Here is a 26,200-nt window from a genome sequence, read left to right on the forward strand (position 1 = left end):
CGTATGCGCGAGACCCGGCGAGCGACGGGCTCTCCATCGCTCCGAGTCTCGCACCAAAGGGGGCGTGCTGCCGATGTTGATTGACAGCACGCCCCCTTTGTTGGGCGTGCCGGGGCGTACCTGCCAGACGGAGGCGTTCCCATGGGAACGCCTACCGTCTGAAGCCGGCCCCACTGACATCACTAGTGATGTCAGTGGGAGTGATTTTGGCTCTGATAGAGCCAAAATCACTCCAGGGCTTGCGGCAGCGAGACCCTACCGCAGGGTCTCCGTCGCAAGCCCGATGGTCGTGATGGTCAAGACCATCGCGACCATCATCATGGACGCTCGCATATGCTGTGGGTGGTCACCCACAGCTATGCGAGCGGCCAGGAGGCCGCTCCATTTTCATGGAGGAGGGCACTGATTCAGAGCGAGCGCTCTGGTCAGAGCGTTCGGCTCTGAATCAGGCCCTATGTTCCTTGAGACATCTGTAGTGCACATGCACAAATTAGTATGCAGCACCGGACGACAACGGTGGCCTCTGGAAAGATATGTATAATAATTATATGGATGCAGGGAGTGTGATGTGGGGCCCCCTGGACACTGCACGCATTATAGATACGCTAATGCCTTCTGCACAATTTTTAAAATAAAAAAAAAGGTGTTAGTATCCATAAACTACTCCTGCCCATATGATTATTACGTCCCAAACTTAATATGAGCCATATTAATGAACATGCTAGTTTATATAATGCCTTCATTTTGACTGATTGTTCTGCGTTGTATATGAATCTGGAAAAAAGTCTATGTGTAGGCCCCTAGTGCTGTTAATGTACTGCATTACTGTGCGGTTGAGCAATGAAAATAAAGAATACCACCATTAAAGGGTCAGCTTTACCATTGGAAAGAGAGTGTATCTTAGAAAACAATGATTTTGAATAAACTGTATTTTAGATGTATAGGAGTTTTTTAATTCTTTCAGTGTGTGTTTCTATTTAGTCATTTGAAAAGCTTGATGTTACCTTATCGCCCAACATGCCAATCTGTATTTTTTGAGCTATCAATTATTTTAAAAGTCACATAAATCACATCCTCTTGGCCTCCACAGCGCAATGTCGCAATTCAGAACAGTACATCACAGGGGCGGGACCAAGATCAAGTGAGTCATAGCAAATTGCGTCATCACTCCCCCACGCCCATTACCCTGGAGAAGTGTCGAGTTGTGAGAGTCCACTCCCCCCGAGACCTCCCTCAAACCTGGAAACGAAAACTCCCTCAAACCCAGAAGTCTTCCGTGGTCTCCGGGAGAGTAAGAAGCAAGTACGTCCCGTTATTCAAACCTTAAAAGACTTGAATGTATCATACAATGCTCAAGAAATATCTGAAGAGCACTGTTTTATTAGTTAGAGAACATGATTTCAGCCTCCTTTAATGTCACACAACATGTAAGAATGACCCACACAAGTGATTACTAAAACAATGTGACTGTATTGACAATTCTGTGTGCTATCTGCCACATATTCATGCTGTCATAATTATAAAACAGGTAAAAATGTGTAAGGCAGAGGGAATAGTGGTGAAGAGCCATCACTCCAAGGATAGTGTTGTTTTGAACGTCTACTGGAATACCACCTCGGTTCTTCTCCTGGACCCAGTACAACTGCTCATGACTGCAGAAGCTGCTACCACAATGTCTGTGAATATGGAGAGCAATTGTGTACATCATTGAGCATGATTTGCAGAGGCGGCTCCTACCCTCTTAGATGAGGGGGGCTTCCGAGAAGGAGAGGGGATACAAAAGAAAAACTAACCGTGTCCTGGCTCCTGCGAAATGGACCCGACAGGCGCCGGGATCGGCACATGTGCACTAGCGGCAGGGAGACAGTGCATGCGCATATCACTAGTTTCCAAAGGACTGCATTATCTGCAGCCCCTAGAAGCCGGGCAGGGCTTACCAAAAGGCAGAGGAGCGGCTAACTACTCTCTGCTAATAGCAGCCCAGAATGGCAGTCCCAGGGGGAGGAGACACCTCCCCCTAGGACAGCCTGTTGTGTATGTGACTGACAGGTAGCGCTTCCAATGGGAAGCCACTGCCAGTCACAGTTTAGCCAATGCAGTCACGGACTGCAACTGGCTCACTAAGGCGGTGTATTTTACTAGGGAGACTGCAGCCCCTAGGTAAAATCTGCCACTGATGATGCCTAACAAATATACAGGGCTCACCGCTTCTCTGAGCTGGCAGATCTCCACAAAAGTGTCCATACAGCACATAAGCGAAAACCTTCCCCAGGATCAGAACAGGAAAGAAGTATAGCTAATGAAATGGTGAAGAATTGCTATGGTTATCAGCAACTGTCTCAAGATTACTATAATGTCTCCAGCGGCAAACGCAGGATTTTGAAAAGGGGGTTTCCAAATCCTTGGTTACGGAACCAATGAAAAAACATCTAGCCACAAATACATATATATATATATATATATATATATATATATATATGTACACAGCTTATACAGGATGTATGACCATTACAGTAAAATATACCACTCAGCGTATGACGGGATACACACCATACATGCCTCCTCTCCTGGAAGTCGATGGAGGTTCCCGATTTTTCGGATAACCCCCTGCACCCCCGGTAGAGTAGGCATTTCTGCTGCATTCTGCCCACTTCCTAGTAATGTCTAGGATCGTGTCATTTAGCCCCACCCCTACTTAAATTAACAGCAATTTATCGAACAGTCAGGCCCCGCCCCCGTCGCAAGCCACCAGCTTCTCCCGAGGAGAAAAAAAAAGCAGGCAAGTACAAACACACACTGACTGACACAGACACACACAGACAGATACACACATCTTTATCATGAATGTAGCAGGCAAATAAATGCAGCCAGAATGATTTATTAAAGACTCCCCTCCCCCAAGTAGTGCCCCTTATACAGTGCCCCCAGTAGTCATCCCCCCCAGTAGTGTTACCCCTATGCAGTGCCCCCAGTAGTGCCCCTATGCAGTGCCCCTTATACAGTGCCCCCAGTAGTTACCCCTATGCATTGCCCCCAGTAGTGCTCCTTATGCAGTGCCCCCTATGTACAGTTCCCTCAGTATTTCCCCTTATACAGTGCCCCCAGTAGTGGTCCCCCTATGCTGTGCCCTTTATACAATGCCCCCTTATACAGTCCCCCAGTACTGCCTCTTATACAGTTCCCCCAGTAGTGCCCCCTATGCAGTGCCCCTTATGCAGTGTCCCATATACAGTGCCCCCCTATGTGGTGCCCCAGTAGTGGTCCCCCTATGCAGTGCCCCTAGTAGAACCCCTTATACAGTGCCCGCCCTATGTAATACCCCCAGTAGTGCCCCTTACACAGTGCCCCAAGTAGTCCCCCATATGCAATGCCCCTTACATATACAGAACAAAAACACAAAAAGAAAAAAAAACACCTGAATCCCCGAGCCTGCCGCTGTCCGCTCCTCCGTCCTCGCGGCCCGCTATGCACTATAGGAGAGACGTCATGAGAGACATCACCCACTGCGGGAGCCGGAAGGCGGAGCTCATGAGTGAGCTCCAGCCCGGCTCCAGGAGTGGGCGCAGCAGCCAATGAGAGTCTGTCTGACTCTCATTGGCTGCTAAAACAAACACACTACCGCTGTAGTGTACTACCCACCGCCGGCGGCGGTGTGCTTGTTACTGTGTAGTGCGGTGCGCACTCCGAAACCCTCCCTGCATGCGCGTATGGCCTCATTCATCTACACCCTCCACAGTCTCTCCTCATTCCAATTGTACTGCACCAATGGTAGATGCACAAAAGTGACAGATGCGAATGGCTGCTTCAATTGTTTGTGACCGTCTATCCATTTCATTGACAGCATACACGTATTTATAGGGTACAATATGTTCTTCCAGAAAGCGTAGGGTTGTCATTGCTAACATATTGGAAATAACATTTTATTTAAATTATTTAAAAAAAAAAAATTAAAAATAGGGAAGGAAATCAATTTTGGCAATATTTTTACAGTTATTAAATTACTTTATAAAGCAGGAAAAGCCCTATTCATATGCTGTTTTGTTACTTATAACTGCACTACCGATGATGAGGAATAGTCAGTGTAAAGGATTATAATATAAACATCCTGTGATAAACGTAGGTCTACCATGCGATTAAACCATAATTGTATAAATGGCAATAAAAATGTGCCCATTAATTTGCTGTATATTCCTGTATTTCAAGTTTTGCTTCATTGACTGCTTAATTGAACCTAGTGAGAAAAGCTATTACTAAGCATGGTTCTGTGTTCTAGATAGAAGATCAAACACAATTCTCAGGTGCATTCTGAACATGTTGTCCGTTGTCAATGCTCTTTCATGTCAAATTTGTCACAGTTCCTTAGTTTCCTGACATAGCTTTTAATTAATGTACCCTTATTAGCTTTCACCAGATCATTAAATGTTTCTGACTTATTGGGGCATATTCAATTAGGTTCAAGAACAGCAAAAATTCCGCGTCAGCAGGGGGGATGTACTGTAGTTATGAAACCGATGGATGAAATGCAGATGCACACAATACCGACAATGTAAACTGGACAGGTAAATAACCGACATGACCTAAATACCGATATGCACAATACCAACAATATGAAAAAACCGACAGTAAACATTACTGATATAGGGCTGTATTGAATTAGGTGCGAAAAGCAGTGATCGGCGAAAAGGTATCGCCGATTGCAGCTTTTCGCCAGGCGGAAACTATTCACCGTATTCAATTGCAGAGACTTTTCGCGTACGCGGAAAGTCAATGCAATGTAATAGGCAAAAAGTTTTGCCTATGAATACCCGGCGGAAAAAAGTGCAGAATTGCGGTTTTGTGGTGCAAAGGTGCGGAAACCACTCTACACCCTTTGGACAGCCTCCCAAAGGATAACTGCATCAAAAAAACGCAAAAAAAGGAAGAACACCCCAAAAAGCACTTTGAAAATGTGGGCGAAGAAGTACAAAGTGGGGGCACAAACCCCAAAACTAGCAAAATAGACTTTTGGAGGGTCTGCAAGTATGGGGGAGGTGTTTTTTTTTATTGCAGATGTATGCTGAAGGTGCTTTTTTTGAGGCACTTAAAAGTTGACTTTAGCGATTTGTAACTATGCTTGCACCCATTTTCAAGTACCCCAAATTTGACAGGACTACTTATTCTCGCCCCAAAAAACTGCTTAATGCTATTCTTCACCACCTGTGCAAAGAAGCTATTTTGGAACAGTTGACAGCACTTCAGTACCCCAAAATAGCTTCAGTAGGGCTAATCGAGGACATCTAGATTGATCCCCAATGTTAGTGCATCTTTTCGGGGGTGTCAGGCTGATTTCCCCAATTCTGGCAACACTTTTCGCCCGTTAAGAGTTTCACCGGGAGGCATTTTCGCGTCCTTTGGAACTGAATAAGGCATGCAAAACTGGCATGCGAAAAAGTATCGCGGGTGCAAAAAGAATTGAATACGGCCCATAATTATACTACCGACAGTCAATATACCGACACACATCATCATATTGCCAGTAAAGAAAATAAGACACAAAATACCGACATGTTACATCACCGACAATCTCCAAATACCGATTGCTCAGAACACCGGCAATATAAAATTACACACAAACATATTCCCGACAATAGCAAAATACTTACAAACATACCGACAAATTAAATCCCGACAACATATAAATACCGAAAAATGAAATCCCGACAATAAACATATATACCGGCAAATGAAATCTCGACAACATACAGTCAGGTGCATAAATATTGGGACATTGACAGAATTTTCATATTTTGGCCTCTATTCACCACCACAATGGCTTTGAAATGAAACAAACAAGATGTTGGCCTCTATTCACCACCACAATGGCTTTGAAATGAAACAAACAAGATGTGTTTTAACTGCAGACTTTCAGATTTAATTTGAGGGTAATTACATCCAAATCAGGTGAACGGTGTAGGAATTACAACGGTTTCTATATGTGCCTCCCACTTTTTAAGGGGCCAAAAGTAATGGGACTATCAACTCAAAAGCTATTTCATGGATAGGTGTGGGCTATTCCCTCATTATTTCATTATCAAATAAGCAGGTAAAAGGTCTGGAGTTGATTCTAGGTGTGACATTTGCATTTGGAATCAAAGCAAGTGAAGCAAGCCATCATTAGGCTGAAAAATCAAAACAAACCCATCAGAGAGATAGCAAAAACATTAGGTGTGGCCAAATCAACTGTTTGGAACAGTCTTAAAAAGAAAGAACGCACCTGAGAGCTCAGCAACACCAAAAGACCCGGAAGACCAAGGAAAACAACTGTGGTGGATGACAGAAGAATTATTTCCCTGGTGAAGAAAAACCCCTTCACAACAGTTGGCCAAATCAAGAACACTCTCCAGGAGGTAGGTGTATATGTGTCAAAGTTGCTTTGATTCCAAATGCAAATGTCACACCTAGAATGTCCCAATATTTATGCACCTGACTGGAGGGGAGATGATCGGGAGCCATAGAGACCAACCGACCGGTAAGTAGGTTCTTTTTTTTTCTCATACCGCTGGGTTTTCAGTGCTGAAAACCCTGTATTTTTTTCGGGAGAGTGCATACCCGTGGTATTTCGAATTGGGTGTGAGATCTGTGTGATTTTTTTGAGGAGGAAACCTTGCTCCCAATTGCATATGCTCCATTGTGTATGCATGAACATGTAATTAAATGTTCTGGAGATTTGAAGCCAGAACTTAAAAGAAACAGGAATCACAATACATAATATTCATTTTCCCTGCAAATCCTTCTGTTGATCATTTAACTCCGCCATAATTTTCCCCATGTCAATCAAATTCAAATAACTATTTCACCTCTCTTGTCTCAAGTGTTGTGGTTAAATTATAAGTACCCCGTGGCACAATGATTTGGTGTACAAAGCATATCCATCACCTCAGAGATTTTGGCTTCGGCCACTAGATGGTGCACTGCTATCAGTATAGTCTTTTGCTCCATTATCAAACTTCTCTTTACTAAATATAGTAAACAGATATTTTCATTATCTTAACATGCACTCATTGTAGAATGCATTGCAACATCTCATTCTAGAATATTGATAGTACAACATAACTGCAATAAATATTTCTTTCTAGTCACTTTAGAAATCCTTATAGCTGCTAGCAACATTAACTATGGGCCTGATACAGAGCTGAATGCAAATTGAGCGATGGTTTTCCATTGCACATGCGTGTAAGACGCAATAAGCATGTGAACGCACTATGACTATGAACGCACAGAGGAATCCAACATAAAAAAAGTGACAGGCAGTTAGCGATTGGGGGTGGTGATGGGGGTTGGTCTGCAAAATGCAGGCGTGTCTGTCTCTTTGACCGCTGTATCATGGGCATGTATAAATTAGCCCATGCAAATCTCCTACGCAGCTCTGCGTGTCAGGAGAGCTCCCAAAGCTGCGGCAGGTCACACCTGCTGCAAGGGCAAGATGGCTGCTGGGTGTGTGTCGATGTCACCGATATTTACGCACGGAAGCGACGTCATGTGCATATGAAAAGGCAGCAGTGGGCATCCTTATGCTCGGGTAAGCTTTGCAACCATTAGCATATTTTCGCAGCTGCGATGCGTATGAAATCGCAGCTGTGAAAGCATTTGCGTCCATCTCTGTATCAGGCCCTATGCTATGCACAAAATGTTGGGATTTAAAAGTGTTTGACAGTACAAGACTGTTGTATCAGACAATGAAGATACTAAAAATCATAATCGTTGATGGAAAGGAGCCTGCTGTCAAAACCCACACAAATGAAACTTTCTGAGGACAGTATATTTTAGACCATGGCTCATGGGACTACTAGCTCTGAAAATCCTGATACTTAGTAAGATTTAAAAAAATACCCCCACAATAATGACATAGTCACAATGTCAGACTTGATATGTCACAACAATGTATAACAAATAGAGAACACTAAAAATAAGCTGAATATTTGAATAAACCTTTGCACTATTTTTTACTTGTTAATGTCATGTAAAAATGAATAATGTGACATCTATGTCATTCAACATATTACCCCATTTAATATAGAGTGGGAAGCACTGTATTCTATTTAAGAGTTACTGAACTTGAGTGGCTTCTGTATTACTGTCACCCAGTGCACAAAATTAAACAGCCACTCTCCAAACCAGAGCCTGCAGTAAGTGGAACAAACAATGCACAAGTCATTGCTTCTAAATCCTCTAATATCTTGTTAATATGTCCCTAATCCAACCTGTAATAGTGTATAAGGCAAGTACCAAACAATCAAAATGCTGCATATCTAACTGAGTGAAGGAACTATGGGCCTGATTCAGACCTGCTCGCGAGCGGGTCGATGTTAGGCCACTGCACATGCGCACGCCGGAGCCAGCTCCGACGTGAGCATGCGCGAGACCAGGCTAGCGATGGGCTCTCCGTCGCTCCGAGTCTCGCACCAAAAGGGGGCGGCTGTCGATTTTGATCGACAGCTCGCACCGTTTTGGAGGCGTGGCGTGGGGGTGGCTTCACAAACGGAGGCGTTCCCATGCGAACGCCTCCCGTTTGTGGGCGGCCCCACTGACATCACCAGTGATGTCAGTGGGAGAGCTTCCGGCTCTATTAGAGCCAGAAGCTCTCTGGGGCTTGCGGCCACGAGACCCTACCACAAGGGTCTTGTTGAAAGTCCGAAAAACGCGATGGTCTTGACCATCGCGACCATCATCCTGGCCGCTCGCAATAGCTGTGGGTAGTTACCTACAGCTATGCGAGCGGCCAAGAGGCCGCTCCGAAAAAAAACCAAAACACCCTGATTCAGGGCGTCCGGCTCTGAATCAGGGCCTATGTTTTTGGAAAGGATGAATGACCACAACCCAACCAATACATTTTGTGCCTACAGCATATTGACCATGTATCTATTTTTGTGTTTTCATCATGATAATAACTGGGTTAAAATATAGCAGTGACCAGCTCCAGAAAAGGCATCTGAGACTCTACCTGCACTGGCCGCCCATCATCTTGTCCAATCATGTTTCTCCACTCAAGCAAAGATCGTTGAATACTTTCTAGCCCAGTCTCCCACAGCCTAACACTTCCACCCATGTCCACAGTGACGACTCCTCTGTTTTCCAGTGCTGCCACAATGACGTCTGTGTCAGAGATTTTAGACAGCCAAGATGTGTAGGGAGACACCGATGTTGCCCTGAAAGATAAAAATTATTATAAACTATTATTATGATGCACACTAAGGAAATATAGCAGTTTTCCCAAATGATTGCTGACTGACAAAGAAATACATTTATAAAACGGTTCATACAGAAAAGCTTTCAGTGCAGTCTGCTCCAGTTCATGCTACAAAGAAGTAAAACAGTCAATATAAAGCATCATCATTGTTCTTTTTTCCTTTCCAGATATAAGCTTTTCCCAATACAGTTGGTGTATGTCAAAAATCCTCCCCATTCCTCTTGCATAGATAGAGTTACTTTCATTTCTTTTCAGAAATTTGATTAGAGGGGAGAAATATGTGAGACAGTAGTGGGGGGGAATTTAAGTTTTTCAGAGCACCTCTTACGACTCCCAACTTTGTGCAAATACAAGGTCTCCAACTAAAAGGTCTTTATTATTATTATTATCCATATTGTTATTATCTTTTACTTGTTAAATGTCACAAAGTATACACAGTCCTGTACAATAGGTGGCATAAAAATAAAAATACTACACAATGCGCAATAGTGAACAGTACAAAGCATAAATAGAAGCATTGCAGTAAACAGCAGAAAGGGAGTAAAAAGTACAGGGGGAAGGGCAGGACAACTCGCAAAGGGGAGAATGAGCAAAAGACAAGGATGCACTGGTGGAACATGATGAAAGGGGCCCTGCTAGAAGCCTTACAGTCTAAAGGGGGGATAAAGAATGAACTGGGAAGTAGGAGGAGGGAAAGAGAGGAGTTAAAATGAAGGCTATCTTTTTATTTTATTACATTATAATCTACTAGGGAATAAGAATAAAAAGCATATCTTTATTTCATTTTTAAAATTGTGAAGCTTCAGGTAAATAAACAGAAACATACACATGTAGTTTTCAACAAACTTGGCATAAACAAAATAAATAAGCAATAAAGTAAAGGTGCCCACACACATACCGATGTCCTCACGATATGATTTTATGGCCAATTTCCTCATGAACTTTCACGGGAGCTCCCTTGCCGTCGTGATCACGATTTTGGAAAAAAGACACCCAATCTGTGTTACGATCTCACGATCTATCGGATCGTACGCATCGTGAGATTGGCCATAACAAATCGTGAGTAAAAAAAAACAAAAAAACAGGCTCTTGACTACTGGTGGGAAATTTAAATAACCATAACAATGGGAGGGGCTATCTAGGGAGTATAAAAAGCAGGCACCCTTTAAACTCTGTGTACATTCTGCTCTGCTACTAGATGAGGCTAGGTGTATTCCTGCTGAATCCTGTACATTGCTACTGTGCTCTTTGTATTTGGCTTGCCTTTAAAAAGTTTAGTCTACCTGCATTCTATCCTGTTCCTGAATTCTGTACTTATGCATCCCTATTGGTATAGAGTGTTGGTCGCTGAAGCTGGGGTCCGGGAGATTAGGAAGAGGGCCCAGCGAAGAAGGACGAGAGCATGCTGGACCAAGGAGTGGCTGCTACAAAGGGATACCCGCTCTCACATGTCCCTGCTGATGGAGGTCAAGGAGAACAACCCGGACGACTATCGGAACTACCTGCGCATGGATGACGCCAGCTTCCAAGAATTGCTGCATCTGGTGACCCCCCACATCCAGAGACAGGACACAAGGTGGCGGAGGGCAATCCCTGCTGAAGACAGACTGGTGGCTATCCTAAAGTACCTGGCTACAGGAAGGTCACTGGAAGACCTGAAGTTTGGGACACTCATCTCACCTCAGTCCTTGGGCGTCATCATTCCGGAGACCTGCAAAGCCATCGTAAAAGTGCTACAGTACCAGTATTGCAAGGTAAGTTAAAAAAAAACACCACACATTGGTTTCTTGTGCAAAGAAAAAATTAATTTTTATTTTTTACTCAACATAAAGCAAAAAATTGCCTTCTTTTAGCACAATGTGCACTGACCTGCAGGCAACTGAAAGTGTGCACTAAACTGTGTGCAATATACTTTTTTTGTAACAAGTTCACAAAAGAACATTATCACCAAATTTTATGAATCCCAATAGGTAGCCGGCTGTATGTGATAGGGTGGGTCAGATGCCAGTTTGAACAGGCCAATACACACATGGCACAAGTACACATTGTGGCCCCGGCTTCCAGCAATGTGTACTTGTGCCATGTGCGTAGTGACCTTGTCCAAATGGCGTCATCACCACCCTATCCCATGCAGCAAGCACCTATTAGAATTCATAAAATTTGGTGACATTAAAAGCAAGACAAAATTTACATCTCTGTATATTGGGGCGACTCATCTGCTGCATCCAGCAGAGCATTATACAAGGTGGTGCTGGTGCTTGGTGGGGGAGTAATATCTAACTGGGCAGGGGGGGGGGCGGACATACCTCTTTGGGGCAGGGGAAAATAGCATTGGATCTGCAATGTATGTAGAATTTTAGATATTTTTGCTCATACAGCGACTCAACAGGTCGTAGTTTAACCTTAAAAAAAAATTTATTTGGATATCTGTATCCATATTTCTCAATGTGCTGTTCACATGAGCAGTGAAATCATCTATTGCATATGGGTGTTTCTGCAGCAGCTGTTCTGCGTTTTGTAAAAAATGGTCCTCACGTTCAGTAAGATTCTCCTTTCTCCCTTGTTTTTTTTTCTTTTTTTGGGGTTGTTGAGAAGATGAGGGTCCAAGTGGAAGTTGAGTTTCCACTTGTGTGCTATTCTCCGGATCACTGTCACCACCGAGCAGACTGAGGTCCAGTGTGGATGCTAAATCAGGGTCTTGGGTGGGAGTCTATATATGGAAAAAAGATATAAAAAATATTATAGTCATGTTTTAACCCCTTTTTTACTATTTTTACAGTTTCCTAACACCGTGGAGGAGTGGACCAACATTTTGAACAACGTTGGAATTTCCCTAACTGTGGAGGAGCCATCGATGGGAAACACATCCGCATCAACCCACCTGCCAACACCGGATCATATTACTACAACTACAAAGGATTCTTCAGCATCGTTCTCATGGCAGTGGTGAATGCCAACTACGAATTTCTGTTTGTGGATGTCGGCAAGAATGGGCGTGCTTCGGATAGTGGGTCCTTCAAAAAGACGACTTTCTACCAGAGACTCGCCAACAAAACCCTCAACCTGCCCTCACTGGACCAGACAAAGCACGGCCTAAATTACGTTTTCGTTGCAGACGAGGCTTTTGCATTACATGAACATGTGATGAAGCCATTTGCACACAGGGGCCTGACCAGAGAGAAAAGGATATACAACTACCGTCTATCCCGGGCACGGTGCATTGTGGAAAATGCATTTGGAATAATGAGCAACCGCTTCTGCATTTTCCACACCACCATCAATCTACATGTGGAGAAGATAGACTGGGTCGTGATAGCATGCTGTGTGCTGCACAACTTTCTGCGAAGAAAATCTACTCAATGAGGACCAGTCCCAGCTAGAGCAGAAGATGTAGGACTCCTGGAGGACATTGAACATTTGACATCTGTGTCTGCACCACCAACTACAACAACATCCACCGCACGTGCCAAAGAAGTGAGGGAGGAGTACATGACCTATTTCAATGGACCAGGTGCTGTACCATGGCAGGAAGACTATCTGTGAACTACTGACTAAATTGGACATTTGGGATTTAACAACAAAAACATTAAGGATTTTGGTTTAAACAGTGTCACTACTTACCAAGACTTCTGCAACCTCCTCATCTCCCTCACGCTCAGACATCAAGATGATTGATTCCCTTTGAGGCTCTTGTTCACTGATTAATTACATCATTTGGTAGTAGCACAGCACAGGAGTATATATTTCATCTGTGCCCGCTCCTGATTTTTTGGAGTCATCCACCTTCTTTTTTTCTTTGATGTATACTGTCCTGAGATTTTGAATCTTTTGCCGTACAGTTTTCAGGTCTGCATCAGATATGTATTTTTTCGTATACACCAAAAGTTGCTCTAGTGCGGCCAACTTGTGCGACTTATTGTGGTACTTCCGAGAACTGATCTTCCACAGATACTCTTTCGAGTGCAGGATTTCAATGAATCCTGTAACGAATTCACTTTCAGAATCCATGGACATTATCTATGAATAAGAAAACAAAGGACATTTAAATATTTGTGTATATAGTTTTGTAAAAAGGAATGTTGTTATAGTTCACATTTTTAATGTTTTAATATTTTCTTTTTTACAGGTTTTTAAAGGTTTGTTATGGTATTCTAATCATGTTTTCTTTTACAGGAATGTTATGTGTTTATTGCTTGGTAATATAATGTTTTTCTTTGTTTGACAGTATGGGTTTTCCACCTTTGGGCCTGTCGTTGTGGTAGAACTACAGATCCCAGGATGCCCTAAAAACAGTTTCAAAGGTGGGTGGCAGGTCATCCTGGGATCTGTAGTTCCACAACAGCTGTAGACCGAAAGGTAGAAGAACCCCAGCTTTAAATAATATGTTTTTAAATGTAATGTATGGTGATTGTTTTTGTAAAATACGTGTTTATTTATTTATTTTTTTGATGTATTACACACATTGGTGGGCAGTGGGGGAGCTTAATGCATGACCCAGTCACCGCCCTCCTTAATATGGCAGGCGGTGGCTGAGTCATGCATTTATTACCTGGGGGCACACATTGGTGGGCAGTGGGAGCTTAATGCATGACCCAGCAACCGCCCTCCTCAATATGGCGGGCGGTGGCTGGGTCATGCATTTATTACCTGGGGGCACACATTGGTGGGCAGTGGGAGCTTAATGCATGACCCAGCAACCGCCCTCCTCAATATGGCGGGCGGTGGCTGGGTCATGCATTTATTACCTGGGGGCACACATTGATGGGCAGTGGGAGCTTAATGCATGACCCAGCAACCGCCCTCCTCAATATGGCGGGCGGTGGCTGGGTCATGCATTTATTACCTGGGGGCACACATTGATGGGCAGTGGGAGCTTAATGCATGACCCAGCAACCGCCCTCCTCAATAGGGCGGGCGGTGGCTGGGTCATGCATTTATTACCTGGGGGCACACATTGGTGGGCAGTGGGAGCTTGATACATGACCCAGCCACCACTCGCCTCAATAAGGCGGGCGGTGGCTGGGTCATGCATTTATTACTTGGGGGCACACATTGGTGGGCAGTGGGAGCTTAATGCATGACCCAGCCACCGCCCGCCTCAATACGGCGGGCAGTGGCTGGGTCATGCATTTATTACCTGGGGGCACACATTGGTGGGCAGTGGGGAGCACATAGTGGTGGTCAGTGTGGTTGAATTTAAACTGTACAAATACTCACCAAATATCCAACAAAACAAGACTTCAGTGTGCAGGCTCCCAAAGTGCGACTGTCTTGCTCCATACACGATGCTGCACAAGATGGCGATGGGGCGTGTCCAGGCTTCTGTCAGTCAAATTCCGCATTGTGTGATGAATCGTATGATTAATCGTGAGGAAAAAAACCCTCAGGACCGGCTTCCATCGTGTTCATGGTTGGCTAATCTGCCCTACAGCACGGCAGATAAGAAGATGCGATATACGACGAGCGGGGACGCGCATCGGCATCGTGCTCGTGAGTATAGACTCACGATTTGTACTTTTTTTTACCCGATTCGTCGAAATCGTCCAAATCGTGTAAAATGTTGCTATATGTGTGGGCACCGTAAGAGAGTTAAAGGTATCAGTGTAACTATCATGGCCAAAGACTAGCCAATCCTGTCAGATAGGATTTGTGTGGGAAGATCCAGCTACTGGGCACTTAAGCAGAGCTGTAGGTTACATGATAATGGCATGCTCCAAAATGATTCATTGTATTTTTCATTTTAACATATGTTGCTATCCAGAGGATAGGACCGATTGCATAATATTAGCTCCACCTACAACATAATAACACTATAGAGCAGCAGCAAAGTAAGATAGGAACAGTGCAACTGACACTTCATTTGGCAAGAGCTCAACTTTGTATCAAACAAATGTGCCAATTGAGATCTGTATGTAAAAAAGTCAAGAAAAATCTAAAGGTGGGAGAAGTGGTATAACCTATAGCCACTTTATTTTACATAAGCAAGACTATTAATAAAACAGTATTATAAAGAATAATTATATACTATATTGATCAATATGTAACATTATAGGAACATACATTTTTAGAATGTAAGCTCTTATGAGCAGGGCCCTCTAACCTCTTGTACTTCTCCCTACTTTAGTTTCATCTACTTCTTACTCACCACTAGGGCACCTAACACTTGGCTGCTTATGCTCTGTTGCTTATCTGGGTGTTATGGTCACTAATGTAGCAATATATATTATCCATGTCCTGGTACTGTATTGTATTTTTCTGTAAGTCACTTGTCTACAACTTGTTTATGTGCTTTGTAAGGCGCTGCGGAACATTTGTGGCGCCATATAAATAAATGATAATTAAATAATAAAAATACATAAGGAGAGTATAATTTTCAAAAGAGGACATCATATTTTTAAATAAAATACTGTAAGGATAGGGGTACTATATCCTTTCTTTACCATTCTATTTTGACATTGGAGTCCCCCTCACTATCTATACATGAACTAGCATGGGAAACTGATTTTTGACATCCAATGGGTGACGACATTTGGGAAACAATATGTCTCGCTATTTCTAAATGTTCTCTTAGTGTGGCTATCCAAGAAAATTCATATACAATTTTCACTAGATGGTATTTAGCACCAGAACGCCTTCATCAAACGTTTTCTAATACTTCTGACCTGTGTTGAAGACAATGTGGCCAAACTGGCAAATTATTTCATACTTGGTGGACCTGCCCAAAAATTATTCCATTCTGGAACATGGTCCCCTCCCTTATATCGTCAGTTGTGACCCTACCTTTCTCTCTCTCCCCTACCAACTTAATAATTTGTGCCCCAGTTGATAAAAACACTAACAAATTGATCCTTCACATCTCCTGTGCAGCCAAATATCAATTGGCACGTAATTGGAAAAAACCTGATACTCCAACTCATCAAGAACTCCTGAATAGAATCTGGTTTATATCTAAGATGGAGTACGCTACTAGTCTTTTGCATAATACAGTGGAAAAGTTTCACTCAATTGGTCATCCTGGTACTCCCCCCAAGCGATAACCATTCCCGGCCTCATGTGAACTGTGGTCTACAATTTCACTCCTGTTTACTTTTCTGTGTGTCCTACCGGCTCACTTATACTCCCTCCTTTCCTTCCCCATCTTCTACAGCTTCCTTTTTCCCGAATGCGCAACTTTATTTTTTTATCAAATTTACTTTTAGCACTTCCAGTGATATTTAGGATGTTGTCCCTTTCAACTTTTATATTGTTAAGGAATCTTTATTATGTCTTCTATTGTGTTTATTTTTTATTTCAACGTGAATTTTTTTTTTATTGCTGAATATGTTGCTGTATAGTTTCTCTATATCTGTATTATTTTTATTTTCCATATGGCTTAACGTCTTTCACTAGATTTTATATCTATTGAGATGCCATACTGTTTTGTTGTTTATTTCCATAAATCTAATCAACGATTTAAAAATACTGTAAGGATATACTGTCACAAGGGGTAGTCTGCAAGCTAATAAACACACACAAGGAACATCAGGGCTGTCTTTATTTTATGTGTCACATGTGACATTTCTAACTTGTAATATTTTTATTACATTTTATTACTTGTGAGCATAAAAACACTTTACAATAAAATATGTCCTTAGATGGCACATCATCTGGAATGGTATGCAAAGCTCTGATTATTTTGAGCATCCAAACCTATCTATATATACTATATACTGTGTGTCTTTATACGGTATGAATCTAACCCAAGGCCCCAGCTATACACAATGTGACCATGCTTCCTCACAATTTGTACCACACCTTCCCAAAAACACCACCACATACCAGTCCTATGCACTTCTCTATTCTCTCAAATTGTTGCCCGACATCAAGCTCCTGCTATCTCTGGAGAGGAAGACCCTGCTATTGTCAAGATGGTTTTGCAAATCATATTTATATGTGCGGTAATGTCATTTTTATTTCTGTTTAAGTAGGAATTAGTGGATATTGCCTTAATATTATATTCTCCTTTTGCTCACTGTCTCTGTTTATATATAATTACAAGCTGTCTTTACCGCAGAGTCTCCAGTACTGTAGCTGAGCTCTGCTTTAGCGTGGGCACCATATTGGCAGATGTTACTCTGTGATCAGAGCTTGGCAAGTTGTTTTGCTTTTTTCCATTTGTTCTCAGTTTTAGAGGGTTTATAATAGGGGTGAGCGGGTTCGGATTTCTGAAATCGGAACCCCCCCGAGCCGAGGCAGATCCGAGTCAGGCTCGACTTTTCCCGCCTGACTCGGATCTGAAATCGAGGCAAAACGTCATCATCCCGCCTTCCGAGTCTCGCGGGTTTTGGATCCTATATAAGGTACCCGCGTCGGCGCCATTTTCTCACTCGGCTGTGGACAGTGAAGAGGGAGGGTGGGAGTTAGGGCTGGCTGGGCTGTGTAGTGTAGTGCAGAGTAGTGTTGTGCTGCACTGTGCTGCTGTTGTCCACTACTTCAAAGTCCATAGGGGCTGGCTGTGTTGTGCTGTGCTGCTGTTGTTAACAGGGGCTGTGTCCACTACTTCAAAGTCCATAGGGGCTGGCTGGACTGTGTTGTGCAGTCAGTTCTCCATAGGGGCTGTGTCCACTCCAAAGTCCTGGGCAGTGTCCCAGTCCTAAAGGGGTGCTGTAGTGTTGTCCAGGGGGTGCTCTGTCCATCAGGGGTGCTCCCCCCAAGTGCTAAAAAAATAATATTTTTTATGTGTTTGTGAATTGTGTGCGCAGTAGCCGCACGTGCATCAACAAAGTAGTGCCAAGCGTGCGCCTGTGTCATAAGTAAAGGGCCGGCTGGCTTGACCGTTAAAGGGTGCTGTAACCCCCAAAGTACACTCCAGTCCAAACCAAAAAAATATATATTTTCTGTGTTTGTGAATTGTGTGCGCAGTAGCCGCACGTGCATCAACAAAGGAGCAGCGCCAAGCGTGCGCCTGTGTCCCATAAGTAAAGAGCCAGCTGGCTCATTTCTTAAAGGCTGGTGTAACCCACAAAGTGCACTACTCTCCAGCAAAAATAAAAAAATATTTTCTGTGTTTAGCCGCACGTATATATCAAATCGATATAACATAAATGGAGGACCAAACTTTCACCGATAAAAATAAAATAGAGAAAGATCAAGAACCACTTCCTCCTAGTGCTGAAGCTGCTGCCACTAGTCATGACATAGACGATAACATGCCATCAACGTCGTCTGCCAAGGCCGATGCCCAATGTCATAATAGAGGGCACATACAATCCCAAATGACATAGTTCAGGAAAATGACCTTGAAAAAAACATTTAAATCAGTTGAAGAGAAACGTAAACTTGCCAATATGCCATTTACGACACGGAGTGGCAAGGAACAGCTAAGGTCGATCCCTAGTATGTTCATGACTAGTGGTTCAGCTTCACATGACGATGGAAGCCCTCCTCCCACTAAAAAAATCAAAAGAGTTAAGCTGGCAAAAGCACAGCGAAGAACTGTGCTTTCTAAGAAGATATCACAAATCCCCAAGGAGAGTCCAAGTGTGGTGGTGGTTGCGATGCCTGACCTTCCCAGCACTGGACGGGAAGAGGTGGCTCTTTCCACCATTTGCACGCCCCCTGCAAGTGCTGAAAGGAGCACCCACAGTCCACTTGCTGATATGCAAATTGAAGATGTCACTGTTGAAGTACAACAGGATGAGGATACTGGTGTAGCTGGCGCTGAGGAGGAAGTTGGCGAGGAGGATTCTGATGGTGATGTGGTTTGTTTAAATCAGGCTCCGGGGGAGACAGTTGTTGTCCGTGGGATGAAAAAGCCCATCACGGTCATGCCTGGGCAGAAGACCAAACATTCCACCTCTTTGGTCTGGCAATATTTCTATCCAAATCCGGACAACAACTGTCTTGCCATATGTTACTTATGTAAAGGTGGAATAAGTAGGGGTAGGGATGTTAACCACCTAGGAACATCCTCCCTTATACGGAACCTGCAGCACGTTCATAATAAGTTACTGTCAAGTTCAGAAACTTTGGCTAAGACCGTAAGCAGTCCAGGGACACCTAAATCCCATTGTCCTGTTGTATCCAAGCGCCTGCAAACCACACCGTCAACTCCCTCCTCGTCAATTTCCTCCTTAGTCAGGATCGGAAGTAGTCCTGCAGGCCATGTCACTGGCATGACTGACTCTCCTATCCCGGATTCCTCCGGAGGATCCTGCATTGCTACGCCTCCTGCTGCCGCTGCTGCTGTTGCTGCTGCTGGGAGTCGTTCATCATCTCAGAGAGGAAGTAGGAACACCACTACTTTTACTAAACAATTGACCCTCCAACAGTCCTTAGCGAGGAGGCCTTGACTGCTATGTTGGTGTTAGACGTGCGTCCGGTATCCGCCATTAGTGCAGTGGGATTTAGACAATTGATGGAGGTAGTGTGTCCCCGGTTCCAAATCCCGTCTAGATTCCACTTCACTAGGCAGGCGATACCGAGACTGTACAGAAACGTCAGAAAAAGTGTCCTCAGTGTCCTGAAAAATGCCGTTGTACCCAATGTCCACTTAACCACGGACATGTGGACAAGTGGAACAGGGCAGACTAAGGACTATATGACTGTGACAGCCCACTGGGTAGATGTATCACCTTACGCAGCAACAGCAGCAGCGTCACCAGTCGCAGCATCTCAGAAACGCCAGCTCGTTCCAAGGCAGGCTACGCTGTGTATCACCGGTTTCAGTAAGAGGCACACCGCCGACAACCTCTTAGAGAAACTGAGAGAAATCATCGCCCAGTGGCTTACCCCACTTAGACTCTCCTGGGGATTTGTGATATCTGACAACGCCACCAATATTGTGCGGGCATTACATCTGGGCAAATTCCAGCACGTCCCATGTTTTGCTCACACAATAAACTTGGTGGTGCAGAATTTTCTGAAAAGCGACAGGGGCGTGCAGGAGACGCTTTGGGTGGCCCGAAAAATTTCTGGCCACTTTCGCCATTCAGCGACTGCGTGCCGAAGACAGGAGCGCCAGCAAACACTCTTGAACCTGCCCCGCCATCACCTGAAGCAAGAGGTTGTGACGCGGTGGAACTCAACCCTCTATATGCTTCAGAGGATGGAGGAGCAGCAAAAGGCCATTCAAGCCTATACATCAACCTATGACATAGGCAAAGGAGGGGGTATGCACCTGACTCAAGCGCAGTGGAGAATGATTTCCGTGTTGTGCAAGGTTCTCCAGCCCTTCGAACTTGCCACACGTGAAGTCAGTTCAGACACTGCCAGCTTGAGTCAGGTCATTCCCCTCATCAGGCTTTTGCAGAAGCAGCTGGAGAAAGTGAAGGAGGAGCTAAGACGGAGAGATTCCGCTCGGCATGTGGGACTTGTGGATGAAGCCCTTCATTCGCTTTGCCAGGATTCCAGGGTGGTCAATCTGTTGAAATCAGACCACTACATTTTGGCCACCGTGCTCGATCCTAGGTTTAAAGCCTATGTGGTGTCTCTCTTTCCGGCCGACACAAGCCTGCAGAGGTGCAAAGACCTGCTGGTGAACACACTGTCAGCTGAAGCGGAATGTGACACGTCAACGGCTCCTTCTTCATTTTCTCCCGCAACTGGGGCTGCCAGGAAAAAACTTAGGTATCCTAAGCAACCCGCTGGCGGTGATGCAGGGCAGGCAGGACCAAGTTTGGACATCTGGTCCGGACTGAAGGACCTGGCAACAATTTCTGACATGTCTACTGTCACTGCATATGATACTGTCACCATTGACAGAATGGTGGAGGATTACATCGGTGACAGCATCCAAGTAGGCATGTCAGACAGTCCATACCTGTACTGGCAGGAAAAAGAGGCAATTTGGAGGCCCCTGTACAAACTGGCTCTATTTTACCTGAGTTGCCCCCCCTCCAGTGTGTACTCCGAAAGAGTGTTTAGTGCAGCCGGGAACCTTGTCAGCGAAAAGCGTAGGAGGTTGCTTCCACAGAATGTGGAGAAGATGATGTTCATCAAAATGAATTATCAGCTCTTCCAGGGAGACCAGCTTCCAGAACGTACAGAGGGACCTGTGGTGGTGGATTCAAGTGGGGACGAGTTAATACTTTGTGAGGATGAGGATGTACACACTGAAGAGGGTGAGGAATCGGTGGATGAGGAGGATGAGGATGACATCTTGCCTCCGTAGAGCCAGTTTGTGCAGGGACAGATTAATTGCCAGCTTGTTTTGTGGGGGCCCAAACGAACCAATCATTTCAGCCACAGTTGTGTGGCAGACCCTGGCGCTGAAATGATTGGTTTGTTAAAGTGTACATGTCCTGTTTATACAACATAAGGGTGGGTGGGAGGGCCCAAGGACAATTCCATCTTGCACCTCTTTTTTTTCTTTGCATTATGTACAGTTTGGGGCCTAGTTTTTCAAACTGCCATCCTGTCTGCCACTGCAGTATCACGCCTAGATGGGTCACGTGTTTGTGCCGCCCACTCGTGTCGCTTAGCATAGTCATCCAGCTACCTCGGTGCAACCTTTAGGACATAAAAAACACTATTGTGAGGTGTGAGGTGTTCAGAATAGACTGGAAATGAGTGGAAATTAAGGTTATTGAGGTTAATAATAGCATAGGAGCAGAAAAACCTACAAATTCTGTGATTTTAGCTGCTTTTATGCTTTTTTTCAAAAAAATACAGATCCAAAACACAAAACCCAGAACCCAAAACACGGAAGGGTGGTTTTGGCAAAACCAATCCAGATCTAAAACACGAAGAAAGATCCAGATCCAAAACACGAAAAGTGGCCGGTGCACACCCCTAGTTTATAATAAGCTGTTTAGCATAATTTTATGTGGGCAGTGTTTAATTGGCTGGTTTGGTCAGGTGGTTTTTTTTTTTCTTCTTAAATAACCATTACATAAGAAAACACACATACAGCACAATTAATGTAACACAAGAGTGAACAAATCTGTAACAAAATGCAGCTGTTTAATGAGAATAAAGTGCTTCCAGATAAACATGTCTACCCTTACACGTCTCAATACAGTAGTATGCGAACTAGTGTAATAACATTCACAAGAAAAACAAATACTATTTCTTTATAATTACTAACCAATATTGCTAAATTGTGCCACTTGATTTGTATATTGTCACTATGAATCATGATTACCTCTAGTCTATCACCAGAAGTAGAACCATTAGTCACTTGATAAATTGTTTTTAAATATATACAGATGTGTCTACATGCATCTAGCTTCCTTGTGCGTTAAACAGTCCTTCTATTTGCGCAATGCCGTGATGCGAATTAATAGCATGAGCGTCTTTTCTTGCGTCTTTTTCTCTTAAAATGCATCTTATTAGTAAAGCGATGCAAATCAGATGCGTCTGACAGCCACTGACACGGTAATGTAGCATTTTGCATGCAGGTATAATCGCAGTCACACACAGAATATAGGCATGCCCCATATCATTTGAAGCTGGCTGTGCGTTCAATGCGCATCGCTTTGCAAATAAGACGCATTTTAAGGGAAAAAGTCTCATGAAAAGATGCTCAACGCTACAGATTTGCACGGCGCTTGCGCCTTATGTGTAACGCGACTTGTAATGCAGAGAGGATAGATGTGCGGACAAATCTGTACATTATAAAATCATGATACTGTAGGCTTCTGAACTATGGTTTTTTCCCACAAACAGCTGTTTTTTCTATTGCGCTTGCCAAGGGGATCAGTATGACGGTTGGAGGGATGTGTAGATAAGTGCACGTGGACAAAAAATGATGGCCACTTAAAATACATAAATTGTCTGTTTGGAGAAATATGACTTGTAGGTAGTCATACCCTATTGCAAATCACAAGCTAGTGATGACAGCCGTGTCTGATTCACAAAGGTAGTATAACTGCTGTGGTTGCAATCAGTTAACATTGTGCTGAACACTTAAGCATGTTTCTTATGCTGTTTAGGAAGATGAAGGCTACTGATATATTTATTAGTGTGGACTTTAAAAAGGTTAAAATGTTATATTTACATTTTGTTCGATTTACAGTTAACATGCTCCTTGTGACTTAGAAACATATTATCTACACTTCCCTGTCGTTTACTGTAAGTTGTTGAGTTGTGTACTGTGTTTTTGTGCTCCTGTCACTTGCAGGGAGAGGGTGCCAATTTGCTACTTATGTAGAGTAGGTTTGCACTCTGTGTGGCATATTATGTACTGGGGACTGTTAGGTATATTTTGTACTGGGGGTGCACCATTTGGTATATTATGTACTTACCTGCTCGTCTCTGATAATACATCCTGCATTGCCTGTATTGGTCCAGGTGGTAGAGCCTCTCTAACGCTTGGGAACTGATCTCGCTTTTCAATTTCCTGAACTTCTCATTAGTAATAATATAGGAATTTTGTAAACTTGTCACTATCTCCTTTGTATGACAAGTTCACAGTACGTCAATAAATAATGTAAGATGTACAAACGCTTAGTAAAATTAATATATTTGAAAATGTTTCTTGTAACATTCACAAAAGTAAAATATCAGCTACCAATAATGAACTTGGAGATGTTTGCCTTTGAATTGAGTTTTAAAGTGCCAGACTCAGAGAATCTCCCCACAATGCAGAGAGAATGCAGTTCTTAGTGATGGCCAGGAAGTGCCTCTATAATGGTCAGGTAAAAGTGATTCGTAACCAGTATCTTAGTTAGGTTTTGCTTGCAGATAGAGTTGCAAACCGGCACATCGCTGTGATTTGAAATACTCCCATGGTATGGTAGTCATAATATACAGTTAAAGGATAAGTAAAATAATTATTTTTCATCATGACATCTCTCCTGGCATTAGATAAGATCTGACAAGAGCCCAATGGCTGCAGGGTGAAAACTGGAGGAAATACATGTATAAGGGACTGTCAAGAGTACTTGTCTCACTCAAAGGAAGATGAGGTTAAGAAAAAGATTTGGGTCACTCCAGAAAAAAGCACTTTGTTGCTACTAACAATGAAAAATGTATAAAATGAGTCATTAATCAGAGTCTATGGCAGAGCTCATTACTGCGAGAATGTCAAGACAGCTCAGCACCTGTGTATTTGTGTGTGGAAAAAGTCCATCAACAGTTTAAAAGTACAATAATACAAATACTTTCAGTGGAGCAAAATTCATCTCAGGTAAAAGAAGCAAAAACCTTTACATATGCTGTGTTAGAAAGGAGGTGCTTCTCTAAACTAAGCACATAGAGTTGAAGTGACAGCTTAACAGACTTGCATTGATGGAATTGATTGGTAGATTCACACTGAGGTCATGGTAACAGCTGCATGCTCAGCTTATTATATAGATGTTGGAAGACCTTTGACGAAAGAGGATTGGGACACAAACAGGATATTTTGCTTCTATAGTTCATATCTGAAATTGGCCATTTTGGGGTTTAGTGGTTCTTTAAAGCAGCAACATTCTATATAAAGTGAAGAGTGATAAAAATTATGTCATCACGTTGGAATGTAATGACAGTTGATATGAAATCTGACTCCTCCCGATACTGTGATTGTTCTGGCAGAACACACATCTACAGTCTCCAAACACATCTGTTATTTCCAATACTTACTCATTACAGTCCAACTCATGATGAAAACACAGACACTCCAGATTATCAAGTAATAACAACATTTTTCACAACCAAAAATGTATAACAGTATAGAAGGATTGAAAAATGCTTTCAGGAATGCACAGGCCACAAACATTAAGAAAAAAAACACTTTGGAGGAAAGAAAAGGTGAGAATGTCCAAAAAAAATACAATAGTAAAGATGATAAAAGATAGTGCTAGGGATAAGATATATAATAAAATCAGTGCTGACAAATATATAAACAATGGGGAAGAGAGAGGTGAAGTAAAAGGAAGAGAGAGAAGGAAAAGAGTGTGTGTGGGGAGAGGAGGGGTGTGGATGAGCAAGAGAGGATGAAAGAGACAGAAAATCCACAGGCAGAACCGAAGACAACATCTAGTAATTACAATAGATCAGAAAATGTTTAACCTTTTTCAACTTTTAGAACATTGAAAAAGATGCTAACATAGTCAATGTATACCATACATTTATTGAGGAGAGATTTTATCTTTACAATGCCCTTAGTTCACACACTTTGGGCCAGATCCATTTAGCTGCAATACTGGCTGCGGGCTTGTAGCCTATGACTTTAGCACCACCGGAGCTATTCAATTACAAGCCCTTTTTCCTTGAGCGTTAAGTACACAGCTAAAGTGCGTTAACCCGTAGATTCCAGGTTAAGTGCCCAGAGCTATGGGTTAATGCATTCCCGGCTGCGTTAATGGCAGAAAACCCTACTTACCGCAGATTGCTGTTCGAGCCTCAAGAGGAGGCGAACATAAATCCACACTTAGTGCAGCCTGGTATAGCACCGGGCATTGCTACAAGACCATGGTAATTAGCGCTGTTAATTGATCCGGCCCTTTGTAGTGCTTTAGGGGCTGATTCAGAGGTGGATGCTATATATCATTTGGCTGATGGTTGTGGCCTGTACAGGAGCTACACTGTGCATGTGCAGATCTGGGTCTGTGATGTCACTCGCAATGCCTCAAATTGACATATGATTGACATATTGCTGACTTTTGGGGGCTGTGACGAGCAGAGTTCCAGAGCTCCGTTTTCTGGGTGTGCCGTAGCCAGTGTCTGCGTCATTGGATACAGTTTCACTAGCTCTGGCAACGTGATCTCACCGGGCATCCTGAGTAACCTGAGGATTACTCAGATGTCCGATGGTTACGCAGTTGATCCGATGTTGCAGACACAGCAGCGGATCCGATAAGCTGGCTATTATGGACCACTTTTTACGTCTCTTGCGGTTTTTGCACAAAGACGCAGCGGCTGTGCTATTGCGTCGATCTCTGAATTAGGCCCTTAGTTCACATTACAGTATGTCACTTTGTAGTAGACTTAGGGCCTGATTCAGAGCTGAACGCTCTGACCAGAGCGCTCGCTCTGAATCAGGGCCCTCCTACCTTTTTTTTGGAGCGTCCT

General features: G+C 43.4%; 1 protein-coding gene across 1 annotated transcript in view; it reads right to left on the bottom strand.

The window, feature by feature from the left end:
* The window catches only part of VWA8 (von Willebrand factor A domain containing 8), a 428,582-nt gene that overhangs the window by 100,646 nt on the left and 301,736 nt on the right, over positions 1 to 26,200 (bottom strand). Inside the window, exon 38 of the mRNA XM_088482592.1 lies at positions 8,981 to 9,185. Coding sequence (XP_088338718.1) covers positions 8,981 to 9,185 — 205 coding nt within the window. The remainder of the gene's footprint in view (positions 1 to 8,980; positions 9,186 to 26,200) is intronic.

The sequence above is a fragment of the Taudactylus pleione genome, unplaced genomic scaffold (genome assembly GCF_031769625.1).
Source record: "Taudactylus pleione unplaced genomic scaffold, aTauple2 ptg000005l, whole genome shotgun sequence".
NCBI classification, from domain to species: domain Eukaryota; kingdom Metazoa; phylum Chordata; class Amphibia; order Anura; family Myobatrachidae; genus Taudactylus; species Taudactylus pleione.